The following is a 23040-nucleotide window of genomic DNA, read 5'->3' as shown; positions in this document are numbered from 1 at the left end:
TATTGCAGTAGGCGTATTTGCTGTGCATTCCTGGTGTACTGAGTCGAGGGAGCTGCTGGTGGGAGGAGGCTCCCAGTTTGTTACCGGATGTATTCAGTGAAGGTCATGCGCCGCTCACAATGGCGCTGTTAGTGCAGCTCTGGAGGCGGACGAGTGCTCATTCCAGAGGGTTTAATCGGCAAGTTGTCTGCCAAGCTGCCAGGGCGTCCTCGTTTTGCTGCAGGAGCACCGCCCGGCATTGCAACCACCCGGTCTTACTAGCAACAAACGCGCGGTGCGCAGCAGCAGCGGTGAGTTATAGACCAGGAAATGCTGATCAGTGACCATGCAGAGTCACTGGTGCCCGGACCAGGCGTTCCTGAATACGGGTCTCAGAAATGGCTGCCTATTCCGGAATTGAACAGAGAGCAACAGCAACACATGGGTGGGGGTGGTGAGATCACGACCTGTGTTGTGAAATTCTCTTTGTTGCTAATGAGCATTGGTGGATAACCTGAATATATCCACGTCACAAGACACAGGAATGGGGGAAAAGACTCAGATTTGGAAATCAGACTATTAATGTCTGGTTTATGTATTTTAGGAATTTCCAGAAAGGCTGGCTGGGTGGCAACCACAAGTTCATAGTGTAGAGTTTTTTTTATGTCTCTGCTAAAATCATTTAGGATCTGCTGCTATTGTGTGAATTCACTAATTATCAATAGGGATGCAAAGTGCTATGAGAAAATGGCAGCATAACTTTGGAGTCAGGTCCAGAATACACTAAAACCAGCACTGTCAGACATTGCTTGGCCATGGTACGCTATTGTGGTGTGACGTGAAGTTTAAAGGTCTTGTCTAAGCACTTGCTGCAGAGTTTTTTTTTATCTGCTTATGGGATCTGGGCGTCGCTGGCAAGGCCAGCATTTATTGCCCATCCCTAATTGCCCTTGAGAAGGTGATGGTGAGCCACCGCCTTGAACCGCTGCAGTCCGTGTGGTGAAGGTACTCCCACAGTGCTGTTAGGTAGGGAGTTCCAGGATTTTGACCCAGTGACGATGAAGGATCAGTGATATACTTCTAAGTCAGGATGGTGTGTGACTTGGATGGGAACTTGGAGCGTCTGCTGCCCTTGTCCTTCTAGGTGGAAGAGGCCGTGGGTTTGGAAGGTGCTGCCGAAGAAGCCTTGGCGAGTTGCTGCAGTGCATCTTGTAGATGGCACGCACCGCAGCCACGGTATGCCGGTGGTGGGGGGAGTGAATGTTTAAGGTGGTGGATGGGGTGCCAATCAAGTGGGCTGCTTTGTCCTGTTTAAATATTACTAGAGTATCGGTCGGGGATTGGCGCTCTTCCTGAGAACATGCGTGTACAAAACTGACCCTTGCCTGGCAGAGTACGATTAGCAGCCCGCAATATAACACGAGACTTGCCAACTGAACTCCATGGCTACTAGTCTTAGACCAGTAGTGCAATATAATTATAACCTAGGAAACATTATAAACAACAACAGCCGCTTGTATTTATATAGCGCCTTTAACATAGTAAAACATCCCAAGGCCCTTCACAGGAGCGTTATCAAACAACATTTGATACCGAGCCACATAAAGAGATATTAGGGCAGATGAAAGGTCATAGAGGCAGGTTTTAAGGAGCATCTTAAAGGAGGAAAGAGAGGTTTCGGGAGGAGATGCCAGAGCTTAGGGCCTTGGCAGCTGAAGGCACGGCCACCAACGGTGGAGCGATTAAAATCGGGGCTGCTCAAGAGGCCAGAATTGGAGGAGTGCAGATATCTTGGATTTTGAGAATATCCATTTTCCCTGGGGGGATGTAACTCATGGGGCTCCCATTTATCTTCCAGTGCTCTTTACAATTGTATAGGAAGGTTCTCCGTCTGAAAAATGATGCAAAGATGTTACTGAGTAGAAAATTGAGACAAAAATAGTCCAATGACAACCGTCCCAGGAGTAGAGAATTTACCTGAAGGTTTTTGTAGTTTCTATTCTCCTGCATCTTCATTGGTGCTGAGATTTTAATGACACGGGCAATAAGAGTGACTCATTACTGACCCCCATACAAATCAGGGGCTCCGACTGTTTACAGCTGGAGTATAGGGCTATCATAAATAAACACCTTTGTTTTGTAATGTGAACTTGCATGTTCAAAATTTTGCATATTGAAATAAACATTGTGATTTGTATTTAGTCTTTAGTAAGAAGCAGCATTATTTTACTCCGTACCCGATAAGTTAGGTTTAAATTAATTATTCGTTGGATCATTTTGAAGACAACTTGTATAAATGGTTACAAATGTTCGATTTTTTGTCAATTTACTTTCAATGATGCAATGGTGTTTTTAAATGAGCTGCTCAGTTTTATCTTGCGAATTGGAAATCTATATCATGGGTTGGCTTACAGCTTTGTTTATAATGGCCATGTGATGATTTTGGAGCCAAAGGTTCACCTGACTGGTCACCCTACAATATCTCAAAGATATCAGAATTCCTACTGAGGGTGTAGGCTTACAATGTGTTTCTTTTAACTAGTCAGCCTGGACTCTCGCCTCTGACTGACTCCGAAAGTTGCGGGTCCAAGCACTACTCCAGGGCTTGAGCACAAAAGCTAAGCTGAGGCTCCAGTGCAGTATTGAGGGTGTTTTGCATTGTCAGAGGTGCCATCTTTCGGATGAGACGATAAACTGAGGCCCCGTCTGCCTGCTCAGGTGGTTGGTAAAGATCCCGTGGCACTATTCGACAGAGTTCTCCCAGTGTCCTGAACAATATTTATCCCTTAACCAATATCATTTAAAAATATATATATATATATATATATATATATATCTGGTTATTATCTCATAGCTGTTTGTGGGACCTTGCAGAATGCAAATTGGTTGTCCGCATTTGCATACAAAACAGCAATGACTCCACTTTAAAAGTAATTCATTGGCTGGAATGTGCTTTGGAATATGCTGAGTATATGCAAAGTGCTCATTAATTGCAAGTTCGTTGTTCTTTTCATGTTTGTACAGTTCAGTAAAGACCTTTGCCCAATATGGAAGTTTACACAATACTCCACGCACAATCTCCACTACTTCAGTACAATGCCGCCATCACCACCTGGAGAGAAACCAAACAGCGGCAGTAAAAAGGCTGGGGTAAGTGAGGCTGTGGTTAATTATGATGAATAAAATAGGAATGTCGATTGAATATCCACTGCAAAATAGTTGTATAGACTACAGGGTAGATTTTGCTGTTTCTGCACCTGCACAGGCGTGCAATCCTCCCTACCCGACTTTCCACTATGCACTGAGCGGGCAATACAATATGTTCAGGCCCAACAACAGTAAAATCTACCCCCAAATTGTGTAAGGATTGTGTAGTTAGAGTGCAAACATTGACAGGCTAGATGCAGAGAGGATGTTTCCCCTCGTGGGGGAATCTAGAACTAGGGGGCATAATTTCAGAATAAGGGGGCACCCTTTTAAATCGGAAATGAGGATGAATTTCTTCTCTGAGGGTCGTGAATCATTGGAATTCCCTTCCCCAGAGAGCTGTGGAGGCTGGGTCATTGAATATATTTAAGGTGGAGATAGACAGATTTTGAAAGGTAAGGGAGTTGAGGGTTATGGGGAGCGGGCAGGGGAGTGGAGTTGAGGCCAAGATCAGATCAGCCATGATCTTCTTGAATGGAGGAGCAGGCTCGAGGGGTCAAATGACCTACTCCTGCTCCTACATCTTATGTTCTTATATAAATATTTGAATGAATCAGATGTAGTTGGCTAATTGAAAGGACCAATTTTACTCTCTCCATTGCATAGAATCTATTGAGCAAATGTTGCTGTGAAGGGGGAAGACAGGTCATTAACGTCCTTCTACATCACTAGTTGAATAGTAACAGATCCAAATATTATACATGCAGATGGTTCTGAGAATAACATTACTAAATAACTGGAATCATTTTAAAGCTGGCCATCTGTTTCCAGTTTGTTTCATACTATTTCTGTTTCTTAGTAGCCTGTTACATGGAAGTCTTTAGCAATCACTTTTGCTGTAGGAGGATCACTGTTGGCCATCATGAAATACTTCAAGAAAGAAAAAGAAGAAAGTAAGTCTCCCTTACAACATACTTTTACCATATAAAGGAACTTTTAAAAGTAAAAAGCAGTATGTGGGACAAAATTGCGATATAACTTCACATTAGTCACAGATCTTCTCAACTGTGAGTAGGTTTGTACATTAAAAGTATTGTAGAGAAACACAGCAGGAAAAGTGTTGAATAATAGTTAGGGAAGAAAATGTAGCTCAAAAATCTAAATAGAAGTTGCAAATAGATGAATTGATTGTAATTTGTAATTTAAAAAGAAATAAGTTTTATTTGTAAGATTTACAGAGAAGTTCCAGTTTCTCCAACAGACTTCACACTCAAAAAGGCTAATGTTGACCACTAGATGTATCACTTGAGTGTATGTTTGAGGTAGCCTATAGGTTCAAGATGAACCCTTACTGGGAATATGAAGGACGATCTATGTAATAGAATAGCCACATTTTGACTGCTTGTCCTATTCTTTAGTTTCTTGTAAACACTTAGGGCTAAAAATTCGGTGGCGCCGCGTTTGGGGCGCCAAGCTCGCCTGGGCGCCGGAATTTGCGCTCCGGCCAGAGCCGCTTGCGCCCTCCCGATATTCAGTGGGTGCGCCCCAAGAGGGACTCGGGGCGCTGCTCGAGGCTCCCCGCGTCCCGCTTGGGGCGCTCAAACTCAATATCGCTGCGCTACGTGCCACAGCGCCACATGCTGTGGCACGGCGCGCTGCTGTACTGCAGGCCTTCCTCCCCTTCTTAAGGGGGAGGGGCCTGCACCAGCGCGATCACTGATCGCGAGTGCCAGCAAAAGAGCCCGACACCGAGGAGAAGTGCCGGGCTTTTGGGACACAGCCGGCACTGCCCAGGGGGTGGATCAGGAGGCCGGGGAGGGCGGCGCGAGGAGGTGCTGGCAGGCGGCCACCGGAAAAAATGGCCGCCCCGCACCGCCACCTTAATTTGCGCCACTACTGCCACAGGTAGGCCCTGTGAACCGGTCGCGATTTGCGACCGGCGTTACAGAGGCGGGCGCGACCAAATATCGCGATCGGGGCGCTGCGCACACCAATGACGTCATCGGTGGCGGCGCAGCGCTACAAGCTAACGCCGCCATTAGCGCCCCGCTAAATATCGCGTGAGGCGTGGCCAGTGGCGCTAAAGCCACTGAGTGCCCTCTTTGGGCGCTAACTGGTGGCACAGCCCACTGAATTTCTAGGCCTTAGTATTGTTTGTGCTGCAAGGTTAATGGAATCCTCTCTGCCTGGAGGAAGCGTTTAATTCTGTTTGAGTCAGTGTGCATCCCAGTGAGTGGATATTGTGTTTACATGTTAATATACAACTTTAAAATTTCCCCTGATTGTTCTCCTCCAGGTTTCCCTGCAGCATACACCTCCTGGGACTGAGATAGTGGGAAGCCACCTGATCTCAAGTCTGCACAGAAGCCATTTCTCATTGAATGCTAAGAGGAGAGTGATATGGGGGTGGGACTCCCTTCACCCTAGCAGGGAAATTTCTGCTGTCAACAGAAATTCTAACCATGGCAATGTGGGGGACCTAAGCACACACTGTTCTTAAAACTTCACTTTGTTTTCTGCCAGTTATATAGTGTCGAATTGCCTGTGTGACTGCTCCTTGTAATGCTTTTTGGCAGTCATTTTCTATGTTTCATATAGAACATGTTGGACTAAAGGTGAACAGGATGGTTGAAATGGAACGAAGAATATGTACAAATGTTTCGTTTTCTAACATTTGTTCCCAACATATCCTGAGGCACATTATATTGAGATCTATAATGAAGATATATATATATCTGACAACATAGAAAACAGTTTCCTGAAACTGCATTTGATGCTGTGGGATACACATGATATGGATATCAATTTTTTTTAATTGACTTTATTTAGAGATTGAGAAGGAGCGAACCCGAAGTATTGGAAAGGCGGCACTCGGAGGGCCCTTTTCACTCGTCGATCATACACGACAGCCCAAGACGGACAAAGACTATCTTGGACAGTGGGTCTTGATTTATTTTGGGTTCACACACTGTCCAGACATCTGCCCTGAAGAACTGGAGAAAATGATTACTGTCGTGGATGAAATAGGTAAAAATTTCAGCAAAGGATGCAGCGCAGGGTGATTTGAAAATATATACCAGAGAGTAAACTGGTTCAAACTGAATTTATTTAAAATCTAACTGATTTGTAATGCATCAGTGGGATATAGGATGTATTTAAAGTGTCTTTTGTGTGTGAACTAACATTAAAATGCTATTGCAGGATTACGTTGCTACAATGTAGATCTATAAATAATAGTATAGCACCCAGGAGTTTATGCAAGGTGATGTTTTGGTGTGTTCACTCTGTTTTTTGCATAGGGTTCTTCACTAACTTTTTCTTCAAGGCCACGGTCTGTCTCTGGGGGCTGTGAGTGGAAGACTAGCGAAACATAGAGAAACAATCAGCTCCGATGGACAGGCCTCATCGTTCACATGCCTGATACGAGACTTCCAAAACAAGCGCTCTACTCGGAGCTCCGACACGGCAAGAGAGCCCCAGGTGGGCAGAGGAAATGCTTCAAAGACACCCTCAAAGCCTCATTGGAAAAAATGCAACATCCCCACCGACACCTGGGAATCCCTGGCTCAAGACCGCACAAAGTGGAGGAGAAGCATCCGGGAAGGCGTCGAACACCTCGAGTCTCTTCGCTGGGAGCAAGCGGACGCCAAGCGCAGGCAGCGCAAGGAGCGCACATCAACCCAAGCATCCCACCCACCCACCCCTTCAACCACCGTCTGCCCCACCTGTGACAGAGACTGTAGGTCCCGCATTGGACTCATCAGTCACCTGAGAACTCATTTTTAGTGTGGAAGCAAGTCATCCTCAGTTCCGAGGGACTGCCTAAGAAGAGGAGAAACATTGAGCAGCAGGTCTTCTGAAGGCTACAGACGAGGGAGAGTTGAGCCTCAGGTGGCATCAGAGTTGTACTATGAGTACTTCCCTCGGAAAACTTTTCTTTTGTGTGTTCTTGATCTATTGTGTACCTCACTCTAGCACATTAAATAGTAGATTCCCAAGTAGCTATTGTGGTAAAGGTTAAATATGTAGACCTGGAGTTTCCACTCGCTTGCCCTGGTTTTTTCGGCGCAGTTCACACGGTATCGGTGTAACCGGCACAAAAGATTGTGGCATTTTAAGCACAAATTGCATTCAGCGCAACTCGAGTTTCCGCGATCTTTTGCACTAGTTTAAATAACTTTGTGCTAGAAGCCGGCCCCGTCCACAAAACTGGCTGAGTCCCCAGGGTGAATTAATCACCACTGGGAGTTTCTTCTAATTGTGCTCATTTGCAAGCCTTCGAGGAGGCTCCAAAAGTTAAGCTGGGTGCAAGGACACTAATGGGTACGTTTTCAAAGGTTTTGAATGAATTTTCCTTTAAATTTTACTGGGGAACTGTCTACTCTACCCCAATCTAACTAGAAAATAGTTTTTACAATTTTTTAAAAGACATTTTCAGTGATTTTTAAAATCGGGTTACTCAGGTGGTGGCTTGACACTGATTTTAAAAAGCTTATTTTTTGTGTGAAACCCATTTTCAGCTGTATTAATCAAACTGTACCAAGTTACCACTCTTCAATATATCAAGGATTTTTTTTTTTAAAGCAAAATTAAAAAGAAAAAAAATACGTTTCACTACGCTGCCCGATTGCGCTGGTTCAAGGCTGATTTTGCGTTTGGCGATATGCAAATGAGCGAGCGGAAACTCGAGGGGGGGAAAATATACTTTTCAAAGTGGGAGCAATTTGCGTCCATTTCACCGATTGCGCCCAAAGCGGAAACTCTACCCCATAATTTGTTTGCTTTTGATTTATATTATGTTGCAGAGTTTAATACCATTTCAGTAAAAAAAAAAAGTTGAGGGATTTGACCATTTAAAATGCAATTCATGAACCTCCTGATTAAAGAGGTGCCAAACCGAACTTGCATTGCTGTTGGGATCCACATTGTGTTAAGATATAACACCTCATAGTATTTTCATAGTAGTTCTAACTTTCCGCATCAGGTGGCACTAATAGTTGTTGCAGCTTGTTCCCCACATTGCAGTGTTGGCAGTTGTATGTTTATGCTGCAGGGCTCCCACATCTGGGTAGGAGCTATGAGGGTATTGGAACTTTTGATCGGGAGGTCAATTTCAGTGCCACACACTTTGAACTTCCGCATCCAGTGGGCACTGCAGGGACTGGAGTGTGTAGTGCATGTCCAGAACCATGTTATTATTTAGTTTGATAAATTTCCATTTTCCTTTTATGGTTAAGTTTTTAATTAGTTGTGGCCTTTTAAAAAGGGGGCACATTTATTTGGTTTTTAGTTGATACTGAGGCAACCCAGTGTCTCCTTCTTCGTTATTTTAGAAAAAGCATACTTTGCGTAGCTACGTCACTAACCTGTGCTGGTCACTAGTTAATTTCAGGTTAGTTATTGACACAAGCCTATTTTGGGTCAGCCACGTGACAACATAAATTTTGCATTACCAAAAGTGACCTTTGTGTCAAACGCAAATATATTTGCAATTACAGGAAACTCTCGTTTAAACGGCAGCTAAATATCCGGAATTCTCGATTAACCGGCAAAATTCATACTCCGAAAACACCACCTCAATAACCGGAAATGTTGCCGAGTCCGAGTCTCCCGCAGCGACCGAGTTAGTCAGTGGGGGTAGTTCTCCAAACTGCCACTACTCGGCTTCTTGGCGCTGTCGGAAGTCCGAACACCTCAATAACAGGAGTCTGACTCTCCCACGCTGCCGGTAGTCTCTTCCGATCCGCCATTTTTCTGTGTGTGTCTCCATCTTTATCATGAATTATCTCCCCCATCTTGTATTATGGATTTCCCAAAAGTTGGTCCAAGCAAAAGGACTTGGAATAAGTGTACAGTCAAGTATAGTACTGTATACAGTCATTTACTGTAAGTTTTGTTTTACTGTTAAGTAATTACAGTAAAGAGTTATGGATTACCCTCAACTGGCAGTACTGTACTTAATCAAGCATCTCCCACCATCTATTTAACACAACATTCTGTAGGTGAGTACCCAATTACTGTATACTGCACATTTCTTGATTTTTTAATTTTTGTTTGTTAAAAATAGCCTCGGTAGATAATCCTCTCAGTCATCCGGAATTTTTAATCAACCGGCACCATCCCGGTCCCATCGGTGCTGGATACCAAAGAGTTTCCTGTAATTGTATAGGAGGAAGCTTCGCTTTTTAAACAAGGGAAAGGTTCTTTCGGGCTTCCTTGCCTGTGGGTTCAGAAACAATTGTGCAGTAACAGTGGTGCTTTAAGGCTCTATTTGTACTGTGTAAAACAACACTAATAGTAACAGTGCTTAGCTCTGGGTGAGTAAGGATTTCAGTGTGAAGCTTTGCTTTAGAAGCAAAACCCCAATAAAATATAAGGTGAAAGTATGGATTTAGATCAAAAGTTAATTTTTGGGTTGAGAATTAAGACATTGAAGGGATTTGTACAATTTGTGGACATCATGTAATAAACATAATTAATAATCGTGGAATCACCAGAAATGTAGTTATAGGAGAAGCAAATGGGAGGAGGTTAAGATAACAAAAAATGCAGTTTCCAATTTTATTCAAATATTGACAAATATCTGTAATTGGGCCGTAATTTGCGGCCTACGGGTGCGTATGAGGTGTGTACGTGCCCGTAAGGGCCACGCAAGTTCCATGTTTGCGCATGCGCTAAAACCCGGAACTTGCAATCTGAGCTATTTGCCCAACTTCTGCCCAGCGAATGCCCGTGAAATTCTTACGCCTGGTAAAAGCATCTGCCTCTGACCGCAAATTCAGGCCCATTATATCAGGAATACAATACAGAAATGTAGTTACAGCGTATTACCTTTTGGGGAAAAGAGGTTGGTATAATCCAGTCTTCTGCTGTCATTATACGAGATAGATTTAAAAGGAACAGAATCTATATTTTTGTAAGCAAAGATGTTTTGAGTATAAATCCTGGTCTTAGGGGCTGTTAGATTATTTAGTTCTACATGTTTAGAGGAAGTGTAGCGAGTCATTGTAACTTATGTAGTGTAGCCGCACATGTGAAATGCAAAATGTTGTGCTGTGATTAGATATCTCCATTTAGTTTAGAGTGATCTTATTATCTCTCTTGTATTTCCTGTTACAGACAAAATCCCCTCTTTGCCAAATCTGACACCTCTTTTGATCACAATTGATCCGGACCGCGATAATGTTGAAGCCATGGCAAGATACGTTCAAGGTAGGTTGGCCAATCTTTTAAAGAAATAGAAAATCCTGGCGTTACATAGCGGATCAGTCAGCATCAACCAGGAGAAAGACAAGTAAACGTTTTCGGTCTAATCCCTTCTCTTCACAGATGCCGCCTGATCTGTGCACTTGTACCATTTTCTGTTGTTGTTTCATGATTCCCAGCATTTGCAGGGTATTTTTCTTTTTTGATATCTGACTCGTGATTTCTTTGAAAGATCCTTTCTGGAGGCCTGCTCTTGCATCCATGAAAAAGGAAGAAGGCTTGAGATTAAGTGCTTAACTTGCTGTGTAGCGATAAAAATCTTCATTGCCTGTAGGAGTGGGAGGAGCGTCAGCCACTCGGTCTTGCAGTTGCCACGATTTTTTTTTCGCAGCTCTTGTACAGTTGCTGTTGTTGAAACTATCATGTACTGTAAATGAGGCAGGAACAGTAGAGAGTCTGGAATGTGAAGGTGTCTGTTTCTTGAAGTGATTCGGTACAGTAAAAGGACTCTTAAGTGGTAAACTTTAATTCTCCTATTCTGCTCAGGGTTCTGAATGCTTGATTAGGCGCAAGAACGGTGTGTGTGGTTTTGTCGCTATAGCAACCCAGGTGAAAATTCCATTTCTCTTCTATTAAGGTTTTACGGAAACTAGTCTTACTATACAGGATGGCTTGGTGTAAAGCTGTAAGAGCATCTGTGGGTTATTTAAATAATGTTACACTAATTACTAGGCTTAAACTTAACAGTTTTAAGTTTTATTAAAAAAATTTTTGAAACTGAATGCTAGAGATCTGAAATAAAAACAGAAAATGCTGGAACTAGACAGCTGGTCAGTCAGCACCTGTAAGGGGAAAAGACAAGTTAGTAATAGTTCAGGATTGTATCACTTCTGCTAAAGGGTTACAGACCCAAAACATCAACAGCCTGTCTTGTTTCTTTACAGATGCTTTCTGACCGGTTTTGCAGTTCCAGCATTTTCTGCTCTAAATTTTCAATGGGGACATTCCATTCCAGTCTGCCATAAGCAGATAGGTTGGGCAACATTTATAGGCCATCACACAAAAGTGACTGCATTTCAAAAGTAATGCATTGGCTGTAAAGCACTTTGGGGCATCCTGAAGATGTGAAAGGCGCTATATAAATGCAAGTCCTTTGTTTTAGTGTGCTGTGGGCGTCGCTGGCAAGGCCAGCATTTATTGCCCATCCCTAGTTGCCCCTGAGAAGGTGGTGGTGAGCCGCCTTCTTGAACTGCTGCAGTCCGTGTGGTGAAGGTACTCCCACAGTGCTGTTAGGGAGGGAGTTCCCGGATTTTGACCCAGCGACGACGAAGGATCGTCGATATACTTCCAAGTCAGGATGGTGTGTGATTTGGAGGGGAACTTGGAGGTGGTGGTGTTCCCATGCACCTGCTGCCCTTGTCCTTCCAGGTGGAAGAGGTCGCGGGTTTGGGAGGTGGTGCCGAAGAAGCCTTGGCGAGTTGCCCACATCCCATAAAAAATGAATAAATAAAAAGTCTTTAATAAAAAGTGAATAGAGTAACGTGACGCAAATAAGTCTTTGATTCTTTCTCTCTAGAGTTTTCTCCAAAGTTAATTGGCTTAACAGGGTCACGCGAGCAAATAGAACAGGTATCGAGGGCCTACAGAGTCTATTATAGCCAAGGACCTAAAGATGATGACGATGATTATATTGTAAGTACATTTATTTCCATGTGCCAGTGTTTGATCGTTTTCATTTTAAAACATAGTAAAATAGTAACTGTTTCACGCATGAGGAAACTTTCAATCCATCTAGCCCACCTATCGACAGTATTCCCTTGAGGCATTTCTAATTAACCCTGAATCCCAGTTGTTGACAGCGACATGTCTTGTTTCTTCTTGAAACCCATTATGGTTTCTTTCTGTGTCAGTAATCTATTCCACATATTTACCACCCTTTTACTAGAAAAGTTTCTTTCATTGTCCTTAATTCGTAAATAGGCTTCCTTGTGCTTCAATTCTGTAGATGCAGAAAAGCTTACGTGGATCCACTTTGTCCAAACCTCTCATAATTTTAAACACTTCTATCATATCCCTTCTCAGTCTTCTCGTTTCAAGAGAGGAAAGAGCCAGGGTAGGGAATATTTCCTCGCATCTCATTCCGTCATGTCTGGGATAAATCGTGCAGCCCTTCTCTGTACCACCTTCAATAACTGAATATCCTTTTTGAAACAGGAAGACCAAAACTGCACACACAACTCCAGATGTGGTCTCACTAGAGCCAAATACAGTTTTAAAATGACCCCTCTGTATTTATATGTTTATACCCCTTGCTATACATCCCAACATTTTCTTTTTTTTAAAGTCTGGGAACATTGTGCTGATGGTTTTAATGACCTGGTCACAAAAACGCCAAGATAGCACATAATCCATATCATCCTTCTCTCTGCCAAATCTCGCAATGTTACATTTCCCTGTATTAAATTACATCTGCCATGTCTCCACCCACTGATCAAGCTTGTCGATCCTTTTAGAATCTGTGCACATTGATATTCATCATTTGGCACAGCTCCCTATTTGGTATTGTCTGCAAATGTGAATACTGTGGGCACAATTTGTTACTCTAAATCAGTTATAAAAATTAAAAACCGTGGCCCCAACGCTGAACCTTGTGTCACTCCAATGGTAACTGGCTGCCAACCAGATACTTGCCCATGCACTGCTACTCGTTATCTACCAACCAACCATTTATCAATCCATTCCCATTTATCAATCCATTCCCATTTATCAATCCATTCCCATTTATCAATCCATTCCCATTTATCCCATGGGTTCAGACCTTATGTAGTAGCCTATTGTATAGGACAGTGTCAAATGCCTTCCTGATATCCAAGTAGTTATTAGGTATGTCATCTCCTCAAAGAAATCCAGTAAGTTAGTCAAGCATGACCTCCCACTCCTAAAACCTTCCCGTGGCAGATTAGCTCATGCCCCTCTTAGTAGTTTCAAACACTTTCCCAACAGGCTTACAGGTCTATAATGTGATGGTTGAGCCCTCATTGCTTTTTTGAAGATAGGAGTCACATTGTTTATTTTCCAATCCTCTGGGCCTTGGCCTGAGTCCTGTGAGCTCTGAAAAATATCCGTAAGAGGACTTGCAATCGTATGAGCCAATTTCTTCAGAACCCTTGAAGAAAGTTGTCGGAGCCAGGAGCTTTATCTACATTGAGCTTCAACAGTCTCCCCAAATATTCTCTCTTGAGATTTAAAAAACTTTGTCTGCGTTCACCTTTAAACTGTACCCCTCTTCAGCTCTCCCCTCTCTTTAAACTGTACCCCTCTCCAGCTCTCCCCTCTCTTTAAACTGTACCCCTCTCCAGCTCTCCCCTCTCTTTAAACTGTACCCCTCTTCAGCTCTCCCCTCTCTTTAAACTGTACACCTCTCTAACTCTCCCCTCTCTTTAAACTGTACCCCTCTTCAGCTCTCCCCTCTCTTTAAACTGTACCCCTCTCTAACTCTCCCCTCTCTTTAAAATGTACCCCTCTCTAGCTCTCCCCTCTCTTTAAACTGTACCCCTCTCTAGCTCTCCCCTCTCTTTAAACTGTACCCCTCTCTCTCTCCCCTCTCTTTAAACTGTACCCCTCTCTAGCTCTCCCCTCTCTTTAAACTGTACCCCTCTCTAGCTCTCCCCTCTCTTTAAACTGTACCCCTCTCTAACTCTCCCCTCTCTTTAAACTGTACCCCTCTCTAGCTCTCCCCTCTCTTTAAACTGTACCCCTCTCTAGCTCTCCCCTCTCTTTAAACTGTACCCCTCTCGAACTCTCCCCTCTCTTTAAACTGTACCCCTCTCTAGCTCTCCCCTCTCTTTAAACTGTACCCCTCTCTAGCTCTCCCCTCTCTTTAAACTGTACCCCTCTCTAGCTCTCCCCTCTTTAAACTGTACCCCTCTCTAGCTCTCCCCTCTCTTTAAACTGTACCCCTCTCCACCTCTCCCCTCTCTTTAAACTGTACCCCTCTCGAACTCTCCTCTCTTTAAACTGTACCCCTCTCTAGCTCTCCCCTCTCTTTAAACTGCACCCCTCTCTAGCTCTCTCCTCTCTTTAAACTGTACCCCTCTCTAGCTCTCCCCTCTCTTTAAACTGTACCCCTCTCTAGCTCTCCCCTCTCTTTAAACTGTACCCCTCTCTAGCTCTCCCCTCTCTTTAAACTGTACCCCTCTCGAACTCTCCCCTCTCTTTAAACTGTACCCCTCTCTAGCTCTCCCCTCTCTTTAAACTGTACCCCTCTCTAGCTCTCCCCTCTCTTTAAACTGTACCCCTCTCTAGCTCTCCCCTCTTTAAACTGTACCCCTCTCTAGCTCTCCCCCTCTTTAAACTGTACCCCTCTCCACCTCTCCCCTCTCTTTAAACTGTACCCCTCTCGAACTCTCCTCTCTTTAAACTGTACCCCTCTCTAGCTCTCCCCTCTCTTTAAACTGCACCCCTCTCTAGCTCTCTCCTCTCTTTAAACTGTACCCCTCTCTAGCTCTCCCCTCTCTTTAAACTGTACCCCTCTCTAGCTCTCCCCTCTCTTTAAACTGTACCCCTCTCTAGCTCTCCCCTCTCTTTAAACTGTACCCCTCTCTAGCTCTCCCCTTTCTTTCTCCCCCATTTACTTTTGTGAACACTGTTGAAAAGTAACAGTTAAGTACTTAAAGCGGTTTCTTTATCTTTGGGCACCACTCCCTCTGTCATTTTTCAGTGGGCCAACTCCTCTTTGCACCCTTTGTGATGTTGAGAAGTTTTTTTTTCCCCGTCTCGGATGAATGTCGGCTAAAATACAGCAAGTATGACAACAGGCAAGAAAGAGACCTCAGAGTGGTCGGCAAACCCTGCATCCTTGATGCTGTGAAGCGGATATTACAAGGCAACTCCTTTGCCGTGTCATTCTCGCACATCCAATGTCCTAAAATGGATAGAAACATAGGAGCAGGAGTAGGCCATTCGGCCCTTCGAGCCTGCTCCGCCATTCAATATGACCATGGCTGATCCTCTATCTCAATACCATATTCCCGCTCTCTCCCCATACCCCTTGATGTCTTTTGTGTCTAGAAATCTATCTATTTCCTTCTTAAATATATTCAGTGACTTGGCCTCCACAGCCTTCTGTAGTAGAGAATTTCTCAGGTTCACCATCCTCTGAGTGAAGAAATTTCTCCTCATCTCAGTCCTAAATGTCCTACCCCGTATCCTGAGACTGTGACCGCCCCCCCACCCCCTTGCCAGCCAGGGGAAACGTCCTCCCTGCATCCAGTCTGTCTAGCCCTGTCAGAATTGTAATTGGAGCTTTTTTAATGCTAATTTAAAACAAATTAACAAAATCATCTGGACAGCGGTATAGATCATGGTAATGTATTCATTTATTCACTTTAATTACTCTAGTGATAGAAGAGCACCACATAATCCATTCTTTCTTCTCTTCGACGCAGATTACCAATTGCAGGTGCTCTTGTGTTTTTGACTTGCTCCTACTAGGAACTGGGTTGGGTTCTGTCACTTAGAACGTTTATACAGTGAGCAAAGAGAGATTTTCATTCCTCAGTTGGAGCCCGATACAATCCTAGATATTGAGTATTTTGTAACTCATTTGGACCAATTTGTAACTAAAATTTAGCATCGAATGTTCCTTTGGAGGCTGGAGCACATTTGAAAATAAGGCCTATCTTGTCAAATTACGTTAGTGGTTGTTTTGTAGTTTTCTTGTGCTTTTTGTTAAGCTTCTTTTGCTCTTAAATGTGTAACAATGCGACACACAACGGATTTATTATACGTATCCCATATGGAAGGCATTCAGCCAATTGATGGAGCTACTTGTAGGCCGCGAATTTAATCGCGCTCGGGGGGCGGGTTTGGAGGCGGGTCCGCTGTCAAAATAGCAAAGTTCATCGACAGCGGGTAGGAAACCCGCTGTCAAACCGCCTCCACGCAAGTCTGCCAGGTATCGGGTCTGTCAGCGGAGAACTGACCCGACACCAACCACACGTCATCAAATGATGTTATCAGGCCCGCTTCCTGTTAATTGGCTGGTAAGCCTGCAGGGCGGGCTTAACGAGGCCAATCAAGGGAAAAATCACATCTGCAGAGTGGATGCAGCTGGGAGCGGGACTGGAACCCGGAAACCACCTGTCACGGCTGCAAATTTAATTGAGGCGGCGGAAGTGCCCAAAACACACACTAATACAATAAGGTTGAGATCAGCACAGGCCGGAGGTTTCACCTTGGACTGTCCTAATCTGTAGTGTTCAGTTCCACAATAGGCAGTGCATTTAGCCACATGGGGAATTTTCTGATTTGTTCTTACTCTTGTAGATTGCTATTACTGTGCACCTCGCTTCCAGCCTCGAAACGTTACTGTATGATTACGGATACTCTATTTGATGCACCAATATTTTGGGTCTTCTGAAACTGAATTACAGAATTTTGTGCAAATGAACAAGATCAGGAAGCTTCTTTGTTTACTTGACAATATTTAAGAAGCGAACCTCAATGAGACTGTTGAAGGAGAGGATACAAAAGGCAAAGTCTGTTTATTTTTTTTGTTGAAAAAACAGCATTGGCGCTTACAATGAGTTAGAGTCTTTTCAGTTATAATACAGATATGTAGCAAGGAATTCTGTTGCAAAAAGTGTTAACCTTCCTTTATGTTGTCTCTGTTTCAGGTTGACCATACAATAATCATGTATCTCATTGGCCCCAATGGAGAATTTCTGGAGTATTATGGTCAGAACAAGAAGTGTGCCGAGATTTCTGGTTCTATAGCTTCACACATGAGAAAATTCAAACTCAAGTAATACGAATACTTGATTCCGCAAAAAAAAAAATGGTAAAATCAAGCTGAACGTTTCTGGGAAAAAGTCTGTACAGTATTTCAAATAAAAAAAATTAAATAATGGTCTAAAGTTCTCCAGGCTATAAGGGTACAAGTTCTTATCTACATACTTGCTGCTTTTGAAAATGTGGGTACATAGTCATAACGGCACAGAAGGAGGCCATTCGGCCCATCGAGTCCGTGCCAGCTCTCTGTAGAGCAATCCAGTCAGTCCCATTCCCCCGCTCTATTCCCGTAGCCCTGCAAGTTTATTTCCCTCCAGTGCCTATCCAGTCTCCCCTTGAAAACCTTGAGGGCGCGATTTTCCCATTGGAGGCGGGTTTCGGTTTGGGTGGGTTTCAAACCCGCCTCCACTGTCAAGTGGGGAAAATTTGCGATTTTCCCCTAATTGGCCAGTTGATTTCAGAGGTGTGGGTTTCCCTGGGCCAATTAGTGTTTTGGGACTGAAACTCGCCTCTGCTGATGTCACTTATCCAGCTTCATTTAAGGACTGCTTGCTGCCTTGGCTCATTCCACTGGTTTTTGGTCGATGGTGCACCACCTCCAAACTTTTATCTCCTTGAAGAATGGCCAGCTCCAAGGCAAGGGCCTCCCCGAGGTTCTCGGATGAGGCACTGGGTATGCTGGTTGAGGGGCCGAGAGCTAGCAGGGAGGTGCTCTTCCCCTCATTTGGGAGGAAGAGGCCTCCCAAAGAAACCAAGGTTGTGTGGGTCCAGCTGGCATGGGATATAACCTCCAGATCTGTGTGCAGATTGGGTGATTGTTGCTGTTTATTGATGAAATGCCATCCCTGTGTGAATGTATTAAAATTAGGTGATGGCAAACTGTTGACGTGATGGCATCTGTTATTTCGGCTTAGGCAGCTCCACATTGCGGGCTTCGCGACACTTGCGTGGTCAGGTTGGTGGTCAGAGTGAAAGGAGGCCAGAGAGTCATGTCCATTGTCTATCATGTGTTAAGAAGGAGCCAAGGGCATATGCCAACATGGGCAACCTATACAATTATGGCCAGGATAAGTGCATCCCTTGCATCACAGGCAGCCATGTGCTCGCGTGCTGCCACTGCTGCTGGTGGATACGCCGCCACTCGGTCCTCCTCCTCATCTGAGGAGGCTATGAACTGAGCCACTTGCCTCCTGATCGGCATCATTAGCCACTTCTTCAGGGGTAGCCCTTGTCACCAAGGAGCCATCCATTAAGTTGGTTTGGCGGATTGAAGAGCAGAGGAACACTAGAGTTCCGCAGGATGAAAGTCATGGCAACTACCACAGAACTTGGTGCAAACATGCAAAATCTCCTTGTGGTTACACACCAGCTATACGTTGAGGGAGTGGAAGTCCTTGCGGTTGACAAAGATAGCTGGGCTTTGATGGGGTGCCCTAAGGGCCACGTGTGCAGTCTATGATGCCTTGCACCATTGGCAAGCCTGCCATATTTGCAAAGCCAACTGAATGCGCGGTTACACTTGCATGGTCCCTTGAGAAGTGGATGTAATTGTGCACCTTTGCGAATAGGGCATCGGTAACCTGCGTGATGCAACTGTGAGCGGCCGACTGGGAGATGCCGCTGATGTCTGCTGATGATCTCTGGAAGGAGCCTGAGTCAAAAAAGTTGAGTGCAGTGGTAACTTTGACAGCCACTGGTAAGGGGTGTCCACCCGCTCCTCTGGGCACCAGGTCTTGGTGCAGCAGTGCGCAGATGTCTCCAACAACCTGTCGCGAAAGTCTCGGCCTCCTTTGGCACTGCTGCTCAGTCATGTTGAGGTAGCTCATCCTCTGTCTGTAAACCCTGTGTTGGGGGTATCTCCTGCGGCGACGTACTTCCATGCGTTGGCGCCTTCTGCCCTGTACAGCATCAGGTGGGTGAGCAGGAGTTCGGCGCTCCTGCTGCTGAGCTGCCTGGTTCTGCTGCTGCTGTGGATGCTCCTCATCCGAATCTGAGGTCCATGGTGAAAGGAAATAAATGGTTCCCATGCTGCTGGCAGATACCTCCGTTGGGGAAGCGCTCAGTCCAAGCGGGGAGAGGGTCTTCCAAGGAGGTCCTACAGTTGAGAGATAGAAGCTGCAGCACCTCTGACTTCGGTAGGCCTGCTAAAAGTGCTGAAAGACCTGTGGAACAAAAGCTCTGCCACCTGTAACTGCTCCCTGATGAAAGCTCTGTTTTAATGGTGGAGCTGCAGCTGTGAGGAGGCCACCCACTTGTCAACCCACCAGGATTAGCTGGCGTGGTTTGGGAGGGTTGTGCAACACGCACACAATGTGGCAAAATAACAAGGGCCTGTCAAAATAGGATTATAAAGGCCCTTAACAACTATTTAAGGGTCTTAACTACCTCTCCCGACTGATGGAGGCGGGACCAATCGCACCCATCAAACCTGCCTCCGGCCAAATTGCTTGGAGGCGGGTTCCGAACCCGCCTTCACTTTGTGGTTTTTGCCAACTGTCCCGCCTCCAAACCCGCCTCCTCGGGGCTGGGAAAATCACCCCGAGTGTCTCCGCTTCCACTACTTCCGTCAGCAGCGAATTCCAGGTCATCACCACTTGCTGTGTAAATTTTTTTTTCCTCACATCCCCCCTGTATCTCTTGCCCAAAACCTTAAATCTGTGTCCCCTAGTCCTTGTACCAGCAACTAGTGGGAACAGCCTTGCCCCGTCTAGCCTATCCAAACACGTCATAATCTTGTACACCTCTATCAAATCACCCCTGAACCTCCTTTGCTCTAATGAAAACAAATCCAGCTTCTCTAACCTGTCCTTATAGTTAACATCCCCCATCCCTGGAAACATTCTGGTAAATCTCCTCTGCACCCTCTCAAAGGCCGTCACATTCTTCCTAAAGTGTGGTGACCAGAACTGGATGCAATACTCCAGTTATGGCCTAACCAGTGTTTTTTATAAAGGTTCATGTCAAAAATGAACTAACTTAGCACCATAAAATAAAAACAGACAATTCTGGAAATGCACAGCTGGTCAGTCAGCATCTGAAAAGAGAAAAGATTTATTACGATGCTTCAAATATGTACTTTTCATCAAAACTCTGTTAGAATCACAAAAGGTTACAGCACAAATATAGGCCAATTGCCCCATTAAGTCTGCGCCAGTGTTTTTTTCCATGTGAGCCACCTCACCTAGTTCCACTCCTGCTCGCTGTCGATACTCTTTGATAGTCCTCTTTTTCAAGCAACTATCTAATTCACTTTTAAAGGAATTTCATGAACTCTGCTGCAATCACGGGTTGTGGCACAGATTTCCACGCCTGCTATAGAGATTTGTTTTCTAATCACTCCTTTAATTCTTAGTGTGATTGTTTAAATTTGTGTCCTCTTGTTACTGTCTGGACAGCCAGTGGAACTAATCTATTGCTATTTACCTTATCGTAACCCTTTATAACCTTGAAGACCTCTTGTCAGATTACCCCTTAACCTTAAATAGATATATTTCTTAAGGCCAAAGGGATCAAGGGATATGGAGAGAAGGCAGGGACAGGGTACTGAATTTGATGATCAGCCATGATCTCATTGAATGGCGGAGCAGGCTCAAGGGGCCGAATGGCCTACTCCTGCTCCTATCTTCTATGTTTCTATGTTTTCAGTGCTAGTGAAAAAAGCCCCAACTTCTCAAGTCTCTCTTCATAACTATAACCCCTCTGCCCATGGAATACCCTCATGAATCTTGGTATGTCTTTTCCCTTGCTTTTATATCCTTCCTGATGGAATATCCAAAACTACACACGACAGCGCACTCACTACAGCACGACTAAGGTCCTGTACAAGGTCAGCGTTACTTCTTTATTTTTGTATTCTGTACCTCTCGATTTGTACCTCCAATCCTGGCCTCTTGCACATCCCCGATTTTCATCGCCCTACCATTGGCGGCCGTGCTTTCAGCTGTCGAGGCCCTAAGCTCTGGAATTCCCTCCCTAAACCTCTCCGCCTCTCCTCCTTTTAAGATGCTCCTTAAAACCTACCTCTTTCACAGAGTCTTTGGTTACATGTCCTAATATCTCCTTACGTGACTCGGTGTCAAATTTTGTTTGATAGTGCTCTTGTGAAGACATTTACTACTTTAAAGGCACTACTGTATATAAGTGCAAGTGTTTTGTAGATATGAACCCCAAGGGTTCGGCTTGTTTTTCTATGATCTTACCTACTTCTGCTGCCACCTTTTAATGTTCTGTGTATCTGCACACCAAGATCCCTTTGTTCCCCTGGTCCATTTAGTATCTTACTATTTAAGGTGCATTTCTTTTCCCAGTTCTTGCTTCCATAATGTATTTCATCACATTTTCCTGCATATAACTGCAACAAACATCTCTCTGTGCATCCTGCTAGTTTATTTATATCCTGCAATCTCACAATCCTCTTCACAATTTGGTATCGTCAGCAAATTCCAATATTGTTCCTTCAGTCCAGATCATCTATGTATATAGTCGGTAAGAATGGCTTCAAAACAGAACCCTGTGCAACATCAATCATGTTATATAGGCAAACAATTCCGCAAGGTCCCACAAACAGCAGTGAGATGAATGTGTTTTGGTGGTACTGGCTAAAGGAGGAATGGTGGCTAGGATACTGGGAGAATTTCTTACTCTTCAAATAGTGACATGGGATCTTTAATACAACCCCACCCATCTAAACCATTGGAATCGGCAGCCAGAACATTGGTTTAACCTCTCATTTAAACAATGGCATCTATGACAGTGAGAGACTCTTGAGCTAGATTATAACCTTAACCATGGTATGGAGTTCGAACCCACAATCTTCTAACCCAGTAAGGTGATGCATGATAGCAAGTTTAATATTTGCTTCACTTTAGTCTCTTCCACTTCTGAAGACATGGAGTCATGTTGGACAATGGTTCCAAGAACACTGGCAGTCCTCTAGTTCCTCAAGTAGTTCTTCAATGTGTGACCCTAGATAATGTTAGTAGGTCTCTCAACTGGGGTGGGAGCTGGGGGTAGGGGAAACAAAAGTGAATCACAGTTAAGCCTGATCTGTCCTTACTGGACGTCAATGTAAATGCACTTTCTAGAAAGGTCTTGGTGAAGAAGCTTTCTAGAAAGGTCTTGGTGGAGAAGGAGTGTGAGACGCAGCTGATAGTTACCTTCCCCCTCACTGGGGTGCTATTGTACACAAGTTTCTAACACAGTAAGTGGCGGGTTTAAAGATCTTTGTTATGTGTACACCCATACTGATCTGATAGTAGAATAGTACATTCCATTACTTCCAAGTTATAAACACTATTTTTTGCCTATAAATCATTATTAACCATATCTAAAATCTCTTCCTATTTTGGTTCATGCAGTGACCATTGTCCAATATCTTTTCAGGATGCATTTATTAGTGGACTTGATGGAACTGTATTTAAATATTCCTTTTATCTTTCAGATCTTGCTACAAGATTTAACTTGCGAACATAATTCATTAATTTAACTTAAAAAAGGTACAGTCTCTCATATTTACTTTTATTTAGTTATTTTGAGAACATAAAATATTCTAATGCAAAACTAAACTACCAGGCAGGCATCTTTGTGAACTGGACATGTCTAGCGCCATGAGCTAAGGTCTAGTTACTATTTGAGATGAATTACGGAGGTAAGTTATGCAGGAACATTTCCTAGAAGTGATCTTAATTGTACAGCAGTCAGTGGGAATAAATGTCATTTGAATTAAGCTAGACACTTGGCATCTCTCTATTATCTTCAACTATTTATTTGGCTGGGATCAATTTTCTTTTAAGGCTATTAAAAGGGCATGAAGCTGCATTCGGTAAAATAAGCCCATGGCATGGTTTCTGTTCCTTCAAACATCCCACAGACTTTAGTACCTTTATCTTTGATGATTAAAGTGTAATAAAATGAAAT

At 44.1% G+C, this 23040-nt stretch overlaps 1 protein-coding gene across 2 annotated transcripts; it reads left to right on the top strand.

Annotated features, from left to right (window-relative positions):
• The first annotated feature begins 28 nt into the window (after positions 1 to 28).
• Positions 29 to 17252, top strand: sco1 (synthesis of cytochrome C oxidase 1). 2 transcript variants are annotated; one of them, XM_085963386.1, is made up of 7 exons: positions 29 to 290; positions 3004 to 3129; positions 3989 to 4079; positions 5956 to 6153; positions 10246 to 10338; positions 11909 to 12024; positions 17010 to 17252. In XM_085963386.1, the coding sequence occupies exons 1-7, from the start codon at positions 120 to 122 to the stop codon at positions 17139 to 17141; spliced, it is 927 nt and encodes a 308-aa protein (XP_085819512.1). In that variant the 5' UTR covers positions 29 to 119; the 3' UTR covers positions 17142 to 17252. The 2 variants fall into 2 exon arrangements, with proteins under 2 accessions (XP_085819512.1, XP_085819513.1); XM_085963387.1 differs by lacking the exon at positions 29 to 290 and adding an exon at positions 1180 to 1215.
• Positions 17253 to 23040: the final 5788 nt, after the last annotated feature.

The sequence above is a fragment of the Somniosus microcephalus genome, chromosome 21, assembly GCF_052327205.1.
Source record: "Somniosus microcephalus isolate GS21.2 chromosome 21, FLI_Smic_1.0, whole genome shotgun sequence".
Lineage (NCBI taxonomy): Eukaryota > Metazoa > Chordata > Chondrichthyes > Squaliformes > Somniosidae > Somniosus > Somniosus microcephalus.
This window is presented reverse-complemented; position numbering and strand designations above follow the sequence as displayed.